Source organism: Harpia harpyja, chromosome 2, assembly GCF_026419915.1.
Source record: "Harpia harpyja isolate bHarHar1 chromosome 2, bHarHar1 primary haplotype, whole genome shotgun sequence".
In the NCBI taxonomy this organism is placed as follows: domain Eukaryota; kingdom Metazoa; phylum Chordata; class Aves; order Accipitriformes; family Accipitridae; genus Harpia; species Harpia harpyja.
This window is the reverse complement of record NC_068941.1, coordinates 81399147-81413447: the sequence shown is the minus strand read 5'-3', so window position 1 is coordinate 81413447 and position 14301 is coordinate 81399147. Positions and strand designations below refer to the sequence as shown.

The following is a 14301-nucleotide window of genomic DNA, read 5'->3' as shown; positions in this document are numbered from 1 at the left end:
TCCAAACCCTACCAGCAACCGTACAAGCAGAATTTTGGAACCAACTTTTGGTTTACATAAGCAATAGCTTCCTTGCATTAGCCATGCTGCAATTGCTTGTTAAAGTGGTTAGATTACTTGGATATCCTTCCATAATTGCCTCCAAAGAGGAAGGAAAGGACAGGCAGAAATAACTCATTTGTCAGCCTGCGTGAAGATAAGATTTCTCTAGACTGTCAGTTCATATACAGTTTAATAAATTTAAAGCAGTATGTACTACCTTTTTTTTTTTTTTTTTTTTTTTTTAAAGTTCAGGACCAACTTCTGCAAAGTTGTAGCTAATCTGGCATCAAAGCTTTAAGACTTCTTTAAATCAGTCAGTATACTATAATTTAAGGCTGAACTGACAAAAAATGAACTGTGTTGAAACAAACTTAAAATAAGGTTTAAAAAAAGCATATGTAAAAGGTTTTGTTCGACTGTAGGCTGGTTTGCTTTCCACTGACCCTGGGTTCTAAGCCTACCATGACTCAGTTCAAGAGACAGGATGCCCTCTACCTCCATATAAAGAAAACACAAAACCTAGATTGAGAAAATAACATTACTGTAGTTCTTAAAACTATTTTCTCTACATCATCTACACCGGATTGCATGCATACACACACACACACATCATTAGGTAAGAGACAGGCTACATCAATGTAAACACTAATTTATACCTGCACAATAAATTTCTAGTTTATTTAAAATACGGGAATTGATACTGAAATCACACATCTGCACAAAAAAAAGAATTCAGGGAGACCAAATGCCAGACCACTACATAAATATGAGAAAGACAGCTCTATCATCACTAGATGACGAAACTAAAGGGCAATCAAATGAATAAATCTATCTATTGATGGAACAATGCATGTTTCCAAAGATAACGTATTACTTCTAAAGGTTCATGCCTTCTAGATAGCGTACAGTCCTGATCTTCCAGCAGAAATATTTCCATGATATCCATATTTTACTGTTGTTTGTATAATTTCTCAGAAGTATGGCTCAGTGAACATGAAACAGGCAGGAAAACCAATGGTTCCAATCTTGCCCTCTGGAAGATTTCCGATTCTGTTTCAAACCATGAATTAATTTGTCTCACTTGGTTTTCCAAGTTTCCCAAAGCTCTCAATAAGCCAGCACAAGCCAGAACTGCTACTTCAAGAAGTCCTGCAGTACTCATTCCCCCCTATCCTCAGTTACTCTTTCTTGGCACTACATAATCCCCTCTCCTACGTCAGCACAGACTGTTATATTTATTGCTGAGCAACGTTTCAGCTGGATCAGCTGCCAAACATACTCTTGTACCAGCAGAAGGAAGAGGGCAAAAATAAGTAGCATGAAGATGCTGAGACCAAATACCATCAATCAGTGCTCTTGTAGAAAGAGACCAAATGTAATCAGAGATGAAAACTGCTACATGGGCATTTAACAATTTTTGTTATTTGGCTAACCTTGCGAATATAGGAAAAAAACTTGCATGCTGCATTAAGATATGATGTTCTTTAATTACACATGAAAATGTTCAACGATGTACCTAATTTTATCAGGAAATTATTAAAACAATGAGCAAATATTCCTTTTTTTGATAATTTTACAAAATTTTTGAAGCCAGAGATGTGAACCTAACACATTGCATGTACAGTGTACAAACTGCAAAGAACCGGACCGTGATTGCAAGCAGCACTATTCACTCCTGCTGCCACAGTACATACACTTTTCACTTTCCAACATTTCTTCCAGCACATTTTTTTTCAGCAACATCTGAAATGCCTTTTTTTTTTTTTTTTAAGAAAAAAAAGGCAGGAAGATAGACTTGACCATTTTATCTGTATAAAATTCTTAAACAACTTGTCTTTAAAAACAGTAAAATGAGAACTATTAAATCAGCATGTTTGATATATTGCTAATGAACTGGTGAAGTTGAGTACCAATGCATTCTTTCAAAAAAAATTTTTTTAACTATACCAGTTTTGAAACAGCTTATTATTTTGCAGTCTTTCCATATAAGAGCTCACATCAAATGTTTTTAAATAGCCATATATCTTTTAATTCTAGTTGAATAAGCATATTTACTTCATCCACAAACTGAAATTACTATTCAAATGCATGTATGTTATCCTAATTTGAAAGCACTCTCATTTTGCACTGCAGATTTCATCTCCATCCCCCTTCCCTTTTCTTTAAAATTATCAGTTGCATTTTTACAGTTCCATAAATGTAAGCTACATGCCATAAAGAAAAACGGAAGTATAAAACAAAAACTTTCCTCAAATTATCTTCTATGAACTTAAATTATCTCACAAATATATTTACAACTGAGAAAGTACTTATATCTGATTATCAATCATACATTTCAGCCTGCAGCTTTTCTTCTGTTTAAAAAAACCAAAACCAAACCATACAACAGAATTGGCACCAATCCAACCTTTACTAGAAGTGTTTTCCCTCTATTTTTCCAGCTGGAGTGAAAAAGCAGAGGAAGTGACCACGTACACACATGTAGCACATGGATGGGAACTTGAGAACAAACCACAACTGCTGTCCACATGACAAAACAGAAGAATCCTCTGCTGTTCCAACTAGAAAATACCAAATTTATCTTCAATAATGGGAACAAGACTAAAATGTTTCGGAGCCATATCCAAAATTTTTAGTGTCCACATAGGGAGGAGGAGGGAAATACACCTAGCAATTTTAATTCTGTGAACAGAAGACCAACTCGGTTCAAATAAAATGGAGCAATCGCTAAGGATACTCAAACAACATTGGTATTTACTCAGTACCTGTCTCCGTTCTCGACGAGACAAAGTGTTTCCATGAAGTATTCGCCAGAGCATCCTTGCAGCTATTTTTGTGTCAATCCACAGTAATCGAAAACCATGGTAATAGTGCTTCAGTTCATCCACAATCCTCTGTCCAATAGATTTTTTCACAACTTCCACTTCTGTTGGACTATATACAGGACCTCCTTCTTCCAACTTCTTGTTTTTGTCCTTTAAGGACTTCAGTGACTTTTCAACTATGGAGTCATCTTGAAGGGGACGTGAAGAATGCCACCATCTAACTGGAAGATACTGGGGACCCATTGTTGCTAGTGGCGTCCACGAGCCAGAAGAGCTCTTAAGAGGAAAGTGTATTTGTTCAGATCCTTTAGTCCAACAACAATAGTGATCTTTTTTGGAGTATGCATAAACAGGAGGGACACTAGTGCAATATTTAAAGTGTACAGTCCTTCAAAAGAAAAAAGCATTCAAGAATTAGCAATAGATCATACACTATTTATATATATTTGTATAGTTTTAAATATATGTATTTATAAAATGCATCATTTGAGAAATATCTACCACGTATTTAAGAAAAAAAAAAACAAAACTTGTGACTCTCACAATCAATGTCTATACCTGAAAAGAATGCTTGGCTTTACTTCATGACAAAAAAATAACCTGCAAGGAATTTTCCATTAAATAATTTCGAAAAGGTAGCTTATTTTACTCCAATTAAATGAATAGTAACAACCAGAAGTGCTTTCCATTTAGAAAACTACATTTGAAAATAAATCTGTAAATCCAGAAGTAACATAAAGCCCCTTCTATTACTTTTCCTGTTTGAACAAAACACTCGAGGAAAAAAACCAGAAGTTGTAGACTTGGGATAGGTGCTGAGTTAGAGGAAGAGAATTAGTATCAGAGAAATCCAATTTCATTAGAGTTCTTCATTTACTATCTCCATGCATCTAGTTTTCCTTTTTCAGCAGAAACTTTTGCACAAAATTCCATCATGGTACTGAGCTGGGGCAGACAGAACCAATTCTCTTCTACCTTATTCAGAATTTTGTTCTTTTCTTTAATTAAACATAACCTGAAGTTAGAAGGAAAGCATTGCTCAAACACCCCAAACACTCACTATACACACAGAAGAACTACTCATTATACGCAAGTAGGATTGTACACACTTTTATAAAAGGGTATGACAAAATTAAAATAGTAGATACAATATTTTATATAAATTAGTTCCACTAGTCGTCCCTCAAACTGAAATGCCAACATTAAGTCATCTACAGGACAGAAATGACTGGGGTGTTTCTTCATTGGGCCCTTGTACTATCAAAACAAAATCTGAACGTGTATTTGTCTTCAGTCAGTGAACACAAAAGAGGTGCAAGTGGCTCTACAGCTCTGAATAACACTTTAAGGAAAAAAAAAAAGTTTATTGAACACTTACAAGTATTAACCTCACTCAGTTTTCAGCCAGAAGTACTTTTTAAACTTAATCATCACATGCATCCAATGAATTTAAATTACTTTAATGGTTTTATCTATTTAATGTTATTCAAATAGAGCCTTGTACAAAAAAATTGACTAAATTATTACTTTTTAAAGACACATTATTAATTTCTAGCTAAAACTAAAACTTTAAGCATCTGACCATTCCATAGTCAGATGACTGCCAAAACATACACAGCTACACAAAACATTGTCTTGATTAGCTAGAAAACTACACACTTGCACAGATATTAACTAATGACAATTACGGTTCCTTTAAGAAAATAAGTACATATTCAAAAAACAGATTAAAACACTTGCATAGATTAATCCATCCTGACTCTAAGTCATTTCCCAAAAGCAGAGCTCCAAGCCTACAGACCAAGTTCCAGTTACATCCATCTACATGCTTCTGCATGCAGAAAGGAAGGGAGCTCTGCCAGCAGAACTGGTTCTGAGTCTGCAGGGAAAAAAATTTTCACAAGAAATATGCCTCTCTGAACACACTTTCACTTGCAGGATGTCAGACACAGAACTTCTATCGCAAGCTGTACTCAGTACTTGTATCATTAGAGTCCCTTGGTTTTGGATCTGGGTCATCTGGGGTGTGGGCGCCAGTTGTTTTATTTTAAACAGAAACATTATGTTAACAGAAGCTTTTGGTAAAAAAAAAACTTCTCAAAAAAATAACAAGAATTTCTGTCCCAATATTCAGCTGCTCATATAACAGACTTCAAACTGTAAGTTTCCAATTTTCCAAGAGAGAGGACCCATCTAATAATCTACTAAAAAGCAAACAGAGATTTGAAAATGCTTTATGTATTAAAAAAACTCTCACAACTAATTATACAGTACATGGTCTAGAACTAACATGACTTTAAAAAGAAAGGAATTACTTTGTTTTGTATTAGGGGGTTATTACTAGAGACATATCCTTATGTTAAAATGGAAACTCAGGAAATTGAAAAATAGTCATGGTTTCCTGAGCAGTCAGACTATAAATAACTAGAGAATACGTATTTTAACATTCCAGGGAAAGGCGTTAGGTAATTCATATCCACCAGTATGCCTTGTCAGCCAAGTCAGGAACAGAGAATGGATTCTGCCAACATCCAGCTCCTTAAGTTCCATAAAAGCACACAGCAACTGGATTCATCTTCAGAAGAGGACACCATCTCCTAGCAGAGACTCACCCAAGGCTGTAACATACAGTAAACTACTTTGGTTTAATAAAGATACAACTCTGTATCTGCATGATGATCTCTGAATGATCTACATCCCTAACTGCCAACTATGTTTTTCAAACTAGCCGTGACTGAACATTTACTCTATGGAACTCCACAGAGAAAGTATGCCAGAAGCCCATGATATCACCTGGAATCACTCAAGAACAAGATTAATATTCTATTGCTTTCACATCATAACAAAGAGGGAGGAAGTGGGTGAAAAAAGGAAGATCTCACTTTCTTCCACACACAAACAAGCAGGTGAAGAGAGTAATAATACTCAGACTTCCTTTGATCTGTCAATAACACAAGCTGAAGCTAGTATTTTCACACTGGGTCTAGAAGATTTAAACCCACATTCTATGATAGTTTTGTACAGTTTTAAGTTTAGGAAAAAAGTTCATATTTACTCACATTTTGTTTGCCAGCCGCAGGGATGTACAGCTAAGACATGCCCGATCTCCCAAGTTACCTAGAAAAATACCAATAATTAGCATTAATTCTGAAATTCAGGAAGACATTTATCCATATAGTGAATTGTACAAAAATACGTGATTTAAAAGACTGACCTTTACTTAGGAATAGCTACTACTGAAAGCACAAAAAAGATGCTGCTTAACGGCAACTTCCTTATGGTGCACTGTTTGTAAGCACATTCACATTTTGGATGATTGTGCATCACAAACAGCCAAGACCGAAAACTTCTTTGCTTTGACAATAACCATGTGAAGTACTGAAGCCCAAATACCTCATCCTCTTTCAACATGAGTCAAAGCACATGCCTTGTTCTTATTTCTCTCAACCTGTAATCCCAATTTATAGGATAAAAAAAAGACAAAACAGGTGGGGAGCAATTCTGTAACACAGCTGACACCTCCATAAGCACTCAAGCAAACTGTCCGTGCATACAGTCGAACTCCGTGGACGTGTGAGGTACTGCTTGCAGTTGTTCAATTACCTTAGGACAGGTTTCCAAGTCCCTCGGACAAGCAACTATATGGCAGAAAAACTTCACTGAAAGCAAATGCAATTTTTGAATGGCTGCCTGACAACACAGTATTAGATGATCCAAATGGAGTACTTGCCTGGTGTCTAAGATGAAAATGCTTTCTTTTAAGCAGAACAAATAAAATGTGAGTAGGAACCTAGACACACTTCACTAGAGAGGTGGAACCACAGCACCATCTCAATACATTGCTGTCCATTTTGATTAACACCTGGTAAAAATAGCTCTACCCCGGATCCCACTGCAAAGGATACAAATTGTCTTGAAGGGCAAGAGACTGATCCAAAGAATATGAAAGGTTAGCTTTCCAGCAAATGCCGTGTTCTGCAAAATGAATTTTGTTTGAAACGCTAACTCGGAATCAGTCCTAATAATAACTAATAAAGTCCACAAGGAGGACTGGCACCTATATACAGGCATCCTCTACCCAGGTACAGAGACAAGCAGCATCCATTCCGGAAATAAATTGAGGAGACCATTGAATGCCAAATTATCTAAGTCAGTTCACATGCTTCAATAAAGGGCCATGCTTGAAAGCCTTCCAACCATCCAACACCATGGAAGCACCATCAGCTACATAAAATGCTACCTAGTGGCTGTATGCAATCTACAATCACTGAAAATCATCCCCGAGCCCACTAGAAAAGAATCTCTCTAAAGCAATTTTAAAAAAAAATTTTAAAAATCTTGTATCGATACCTAGCTGCAATAACTCAATTAGCTAGCCAATACCAAGTGCAAAAAGACTCCTGGACAGAACAAAGGAAGATCATATGAACAAGGCTCCAAATGCCTTTACTCTTTTTGGCCAATCTTTTCAGAATTCACTGTAACCAAAACAAAAATGGAAGGCTGGATGGAGTAGGCATGCTGTGGTTTGTTTCTCCTACCTGGAACCTACTCTTTCTGGTCAATCCTAAGAGACAGCAGGATAGAAAGGTCATTTTAGAGGTTAGGGGTGAACTTTTCCACCATCGAAGCTAAGAGAGAGCCTATGACAGATCCTGAAGTAGACAACTGCATCTGAGAAAACACAGTGCCCAACACTGATCACCAAAAGCCTTCCCCAACAAAATATCCTAATTATTAGAGGAAAAGAGATACCTCCAAAATCAGGTGGGGCAATCAGAAGGTATGGGAAGGGGGATGAGGGGGAAAAAAAGTTAACTTATCAAAGAAAAATCTCAATAATCAAGGGATATCCCATGCTAAGTAGGCTTTGATGTCATTACAGCAAAAGCTATGGCATTATCAAGTCAAAGGAAAAGGATTTACCCATCTCACGTTATATCAAACTCTAACAGGTACTCACTGCCACTGCAAGTAGAGCCAGGGGAAAAAACTGTCTCTTCCTGGCTCAAAAATCAAGCCCTGAGAATCTGTGAAGGCATTCTGATACTCTCCAACATTTACAGAAAGATCAGTAGCTGAATTTCTTGACCCAAGAGGCTAGCCATCTCAGAAGGATGTCCCTGAGTTTAAGTAACAGCTGAGCAAAGCAGAGCAGTACCCAAAGTCTTGAGGGATAAGTCGCAGGACGGTGATCTGTTTCTCTCACCTGAGTACCAGGAAGCACACAAAGCCAAAATGTGCCAAAAAAGAGAGTCCTACTAGTGCAGGACATTACCTGCTATGGACAGGTGCCCCTAGAACAAAGAGGGGTGATCTGGAGGTCAAAACTGGCTTGGAGTTTCTTAGATAAAACCCTAACAGCAACACACTTTCACTTCGCTTACCTTTATTTTTTTTCCAAACCAGACTCATTAATGCTAAGGAAGCGGCCAAAGAACGAAATTCCAAGGCTACTGTAAGAAAACATGCCTATTCAAACACTTCTTGTCATACAGCCATTCAGAGTGTGAATAGGCACACAGAAACATCATTTCACCAAAAGATTCTGCAGAATAACTGTTAATTTCAACTTTGTCAGTTCTGACAAGAGCTCTTTATGTTTTGCAGTGTCTGTTCTAACCACGTACCTAAGAGCAAGCCAGCCCTGAAATAAAATACATACTTTCTTTAGAAAGGAGCAAAGTCCATACTCCTTACTTCTAGGATAATACAGACATCCAGAAGTGTCTGAACAAGGTGAATGTAGCTTACCATACTCAACACTGTTCATTTAAGAAACCTGGATTAGGATTACTTGTTTTGAAAGTAAGAAAGGCAGCAGTGCCAGAAAAGCTGTATGTTAACATATTCCTCATGGAAAAGAAGTCATGAGAATCTTTATTTTTAAATTTAATGAAGTTTTAAATGTAGAATAGCTGCATACTGTTACTATGTTTAGAGTTTTTCAAAAGAAAAGGCTAACATGAAGTAAGTCCCTACAGAAGTATAAGCCTGCAGTACTTAACAGCCTGATCTTCACAGGAAGAACATTTAGGATTCTTAGAAGCACTTAGCTTTAACTTAATCTTAGACTACTTACACGTAAAGCAAAGAAGATGAGCTAAGTAAAGCAAAACACTATACAAAAAAATTACACCTTACAATAATGTGTTCATAATAGATTAACACTCCAAGTATAAGCATAGTGCATCACAGCACACAAATTATTTGATTCTATCGCAGTATTTCAGCAAATGAGAATTTTCACGTGGGGTAAGATTTATAACATGCAAAATTACAGCGATCATTAGCATTTCTTCTTATGCTATGCCACAAGAAGAATCAAAGCTCCCATCTAATTTGAAGGTACACGGATGTGTTTCCTCCCTAAGTAAACTAGATGGCTAAGATACCCCAGGTTTTTGTTCAGGTCACTGTACAAGCTCAACCTAAATAAATGTCTTTACAAGAATAAATGTCTTTACCAGAAGAAGGTACCACACTTGAGTAACCAAGACGACAGCTTGTTTATCAGAATGAAAAAGCATCCATAGGGTTGATCAGGTTTGCCAGAATCCGAACGTGCAGATAACCCTGTTCTCACTGACAGCACTTCAGTGACAAGTCAGGGCTCAGTGTCAATGACAAACCACTGCCTGTTAAGCTTTCGCTCATTCCTCACTAAACTCCTGCCCTTCCAACTCACAGACGTAAAAAGCAACCACAGGCCTCATGTACGTCACAAGTTTATCAGCTGTTTCATGTCATTAAATTTCACCACCCGAAGATACTTAAACTGCCAAATTATTTTGATTATTAATGAAAACAGTATCACACACTGCGTTTCCTTTTCGTTTTCCCAAGCTTTCAAAGCCGCCCGGAAAAAGGCAAATTTACATTTCCTTCCTAATGTAGTCTAAGAAAATAACCTCTTGTACTTTCTTAAAGGGTACTGAACAGCGTTTAACTAGTGACAACACGACTCCACGGCCAAGCTACACTGAGCACAAGGCAGGCAGGACTGAAACGTGGTAACGCACTCCTGTACCTTAACAAACCCCACGTTTTTTGCTTCCTCGGCCACCTGGCGTCCTAACTGCCGTGAGGGGAAAAGCATCCCCGCAAACCACCTTGGCAGGGAAGCGAACGCCAAGAAACGAGCCGCCCGACCCCGGCGGCAGCCGCCGGGCAGCGAGGGCCCCGCCGCCCAGCCCACAGCCGCTCCCCGCCAGAAGGGGCAGCGGGAGGCGGCCGAGGGCGGCAGGGGAGAAGCGCCGTGCCCAGCCCCGGCTCGCCGGCTCCGGAGGACGGAACGGCGCGGAGCCAGCCGGGGCCCAGCCGCGGCCCTTCCCTCCCGCAACGACCTCTCCGCCCACACCGGGAGCCCCCAGACGTCGTCGCCGCCTCCGCCCTCCCTCCCTTCCCCCTCCTCCGCCCCAGGCCTTCAGCGCCGCCGGCAGCACAGGCCTCGCGGGCCGGGCGGCAGCGCGGCCGCACCGCACCCCAAGACCGGGCCGGGCCGCGGGGCGGCTGCGCTTCCCTCCTCGCCGCCGGAACCGCCTGACGGCCGGCGGGGAGCCTCACCCGGCTGGGGCTGGCGGCGGAGCGCTCGGGGCAGGCGGCAGGCCCGCCGGCCGCAGGTCTGTAGCAGCATGGACGCCATCTTGGCGCTCGCGCGCGGCTGGGCGGCGGCAGCAGCGAGCTAGCGGCGGCGGCGGCGGGCTGCCGGCCTGCTCATGTCCCGCCGCCCGGGCCCCGGCGCTGCGATCCCCACACGCCCAGGAGCGCCGAGCCGCCGCCGCCGGCCGCATTTGCATAGCGCCGCCCCCGCGGAGCTGGGCACGACGGGAAGTGTAGTCCTCGGGGGCGCACGGTAAGCCGCCTGCGGGCGCGGGGCGCGCAGCATGCCGGGATCTGTAGTCCTAGGGGGTGGTGGCATGACGTTGGCCGAGGGGCTCGGGGGAGGGGCGGCGCGGGGCATGCTGGGAGGTGTAGGCACGCCGCCCCTGGGTCGGCGTTTCTCGGCTCCGGCAGCCGGTAGCAGGGGAGCGGAGGGCGGGCAGGTTCCCGGGGACCTGCTACCGGCACCGGGGCTGCAGAGGGCCGCGTGAACCGCCCCGGAGGCAGCGCGGGGCTTGCTCACCCGAGGGGACCGCGGAAGCGGCGTGCGGCGGGGCCGTGGCTGGCAGCCCCCTCATCGCCCGCCGTGGCGGCAAGGTCAGGCCGGCCGTGTGCGCTGAGGGATGGCTGCCGAAGGGGAGGGCGCTGGCGCCTCACGAAAGCCGTCCTGAGCGGTTTAGGCCGGTGTGGCCAACGAGCACGTAACCGTAGCCGCGAGTACAGCAGTACACCAATACCAGAGCGTGCCTGCGACGACGTTCCCCCACGTTTGGGGCGAAAACCTGGCGTTTCTGCTGGTGTTGAGCACCGCTTGGCAGCAGTCGCTTCACTGCGTGCACACGTGTTGCTTGTGGATCTCAGGATGTGACAGAAAAAACACCTTTCTTGTGGAGGCAAGATGTTTCTGATATAAAATAGCTCATACGTTAGGCAACCGACGGATGTGCTTCGCTAGTGCTGGTTAATAGTTGGGCTACAGGTAGCACGTTATTCTTCAAATATCAGTCTCCTCCTGACCACCATTAGGATCTTTTAGCAATTGTTTCAGTACTCGGTTAATAAATACAGTATTAAATAGTACCATTAATTTTGCTTGGTTTTTAACTGTATAGACAGATGCAGGGAATAACCAGAATCAAACTGCAGAAATTATAATCTGAGAATAGTGAAATTTTAAAAACTACGTATATGAGGTTTGGGTGTTAATGCCTTCCTTTTTCTAAAAAATGGGGGAAAAGCTGCTGGAACTGTTTTTCAACAAGATGGCTGACACCCCCTGTCAACAAGATGGCTGCCTCAAGGACAGGGCTCAAGAGTGACAAGGATACCATCGTTTCAGACCTCTTATATTTCACAGGTTATTTATAATGCCAGGCACTTGTTCACCTATACACCCACCTAAGCCCCGAACAAAACAGGTGCTATTTAACTTTATATGTAAAGGTAGCAGAAGCATCAGGTTTGACCCAAAACATGACTGAAACAGCATCTCACACCAGGAAAAAGCAAATGTGTCTGCAGGCATCCTTTCATGCTTGAGACTTGGCAAAGGCAGGAAATTAATTAGTAATATTTTAATTCCTTTTTAATTTTATGTATTTAAAGAAAATCCTCTGGGTTTCTCCTAAGTATGAAAAATTCAGATTAAATTTATACTAATATTTTTTATTCAAAAGAATATGTGAAGATGGAATATTCAATTGACTGAATCTTTAAAAAAAATCAAGACCCGCTCTTCTCACATCTTTTGCCTGTGTTGGCTACAGAAACACTAGTGTTGTTTCCTGATTATTAAAAAAATAATTAGTATTGTTATTTATGTACTTATTATTAGAGCTGCTTGTAAAATGTTTGGCTCCCAAATGCATTGCAAGGTTTTTTAGCCAGCTGTGTTTGCTTTATGAGTATTTAAATATTTAGTGCATTTAAATGGTTAAAATTATTTAAAATGTGCAACTTAACAATAGTGCTTTATGTTAATATGGCAATCTTAAAAAAACAAACACCACCACCACCACAAAAATCTTCCCAATCTACACTTTTCTCTCACTAGACTGGGTTTGTAGCCTTCTCTTGTTATTCTTTTTTCTTTCTGGTTGGCTGATAACAAAACCAAATGAAATGGGGCAACTAATGGCAGTTCCTCTAACAAAGCTGCTTAATTATGTAGAAACATTATATGAAGCCTATACAAGAAGAATAATATGCTCTGAAGTCATTAAACTATTGACAAGAGATTTCAGACAGCAAACAGATGATTACAGAGGTCTCAATACATTTATGCAGACAAGTAACCAGTCTTTCAATAGTTTCATTAAATTCATTAGTATTCAGGGTGGCAGACAATGTAGATGCATGAGCCTTTTCAGAGCTGAATCCGTTATGTTTTTGTACAGTCTTTTGTTCCAGATTTGTTTATACCTGGAAGTTACGTGGTTTTCTACCATATATGAAAAGGAATGATAATACAGTCTGAAAATTTCCTAAATGGATACAGTTTCAAAATACTAATTGATTTTGTGCATTTACCAAGCATTGTGAAATAATGCTTAAGAAAAGACGAAGTATTAATAATTTTCAAGTAGTCGTACGAATTGCTCCCACATGAAAAGGCCCAGTGACTGTAGGTGATACATGGGCCTTCCAAGCAAGTCAGTTTTTGTTTTAAAGAAAAACATCTTTCACTCCATCCAGACCAACAGCCTATGAGTTCACAAAGAAAACACTCATCCCCAGAATAAAACACGATACACATAGTTTCACTAGGGTTTTATTTTTAAAAAACTTAAGCTGCTACAGCCATTTTAGACCTGGTTCTTAAAGCAACCATGTTGTTTGGAAAAGTTGTCAGCCATCTTGTTGAAAAGTGTGTTTTCTAGCAGGAATAGGGTGAGAGAGTAAAAGGAAGAAATACAAACCCTTCTTTCTAGATGGATTTAATAAGGATGTGAGAATGATTAAATGTAATATTTAATAAGGATGTGAGAATGATTAAAATAAATGTAATATTTAAACAAAATTAAGATTATTTAGTATTAAACATGAAAATTTTTTCCCCTGAATGTTAAAGAGAAGCATAAGCAAGGTGAGAGTTGTCTAAACAATTACAAAACAAACTCCAAATAACAGGAAATTGTGATTCCTGTTATAGGCTGTGGCAATATCAAAATATGTGTTTTACTGATATATGAGCACAGCCCAGTGATACGAAAAAAGCAAGAATGTTTTACTTTTGTCTAAAAGAGGTGTATGTGTTAAGACCTATAAAAGCACAGAATATGGCTATGTCTGTGCATTACTTGCATAGACATGAAAAAGGAGCAGATGAACCTATAATTCTCGTTGAGGAGGTTTAGAGATCTGTCGAAATAGGGGGGCAAATGTCCATATGAACAGGGAGCAAAGCTGTAAGGTAACTAGCTATATATGCAGCATTCTCTTTCAGAAAACCTCTACTTCACAGGCATAGTAAATAGTTATATGAAATTTTTATCTGCTATTGTCCCTTACCCCTTCCCTCTTCACCATCCAACAACTCTCGTAGGTGGTAGGCAGATGCATATGGGGAGCAGGATTTCTCTGTGGCCTGCCAAAAATACCTGCACAGCTGCAGGGGGCACCCCTCCATGCTCACCACGGTTGTCACCCCTTCCCTGAGAACATGTCCCAGGAAGCACTTCCTAGATCCTACTGATTTTCTGGAGGATGGATAACAGGACCCCCACTCCCAGCTTCACACACATGGTCAGTTGCCCTATAGCTTGTGAAAGTGGCTGTGTAGCAATACCAAATCTATGACACTCCTGCCAGAACCACCACGTTCATTACACAG

At 40.7% G+C, this 14301-nt stretch overlaps 2 protein-coding genes across 2 annotated transcripts in view; one reads left to right on the top strand and one right to left on the bottom strand.

The window, feature by feature from the left end:
* The window catches only part of LETM1 (leucine zipper and EF-hand containing transmembrane protein 1), a 31464-nt gene extending 20821 nt beyond the window's left edge, over positions 1 to 10643 (bottom strand). Inside the window, exons 1-3 of the mRNA XM_052780685.1 lie at positions 10434 to 10643; positions 5927 to 5984; positions 2808 to 3255 (exon numbers count right to left, since the gene is read on the bottom strand). Of these exons, the coding sequence (XP_052636645.1) occupies positions 2808 to 3255; positions 5927 to 5984; positions 10434 to 10512 (585 nt within the window). The 5' untranslated portion in view covers positions 10513 to 10643. The remainder of the gene's footprint in view (positions 1 to 2807; positions 3256 to 5926; positions 5985 to 10433) is intronic.
* NSD2 (nuclear receptor binding SET domain protein 2) overlaps positions 10543 to 14301 on the top strand; it is a 104966-nt gene continuing 101207 nt past the window's right edge. Inside the window, exon 1 of the mRNA XM_052780681.1 lies at positions 10543 to 10722. The gene's annotated coding sequence lies outside the window, so the exon portion shown is untranslated. The remainder of the gene's footprint in view (positions 10723 to 14301) is intronic.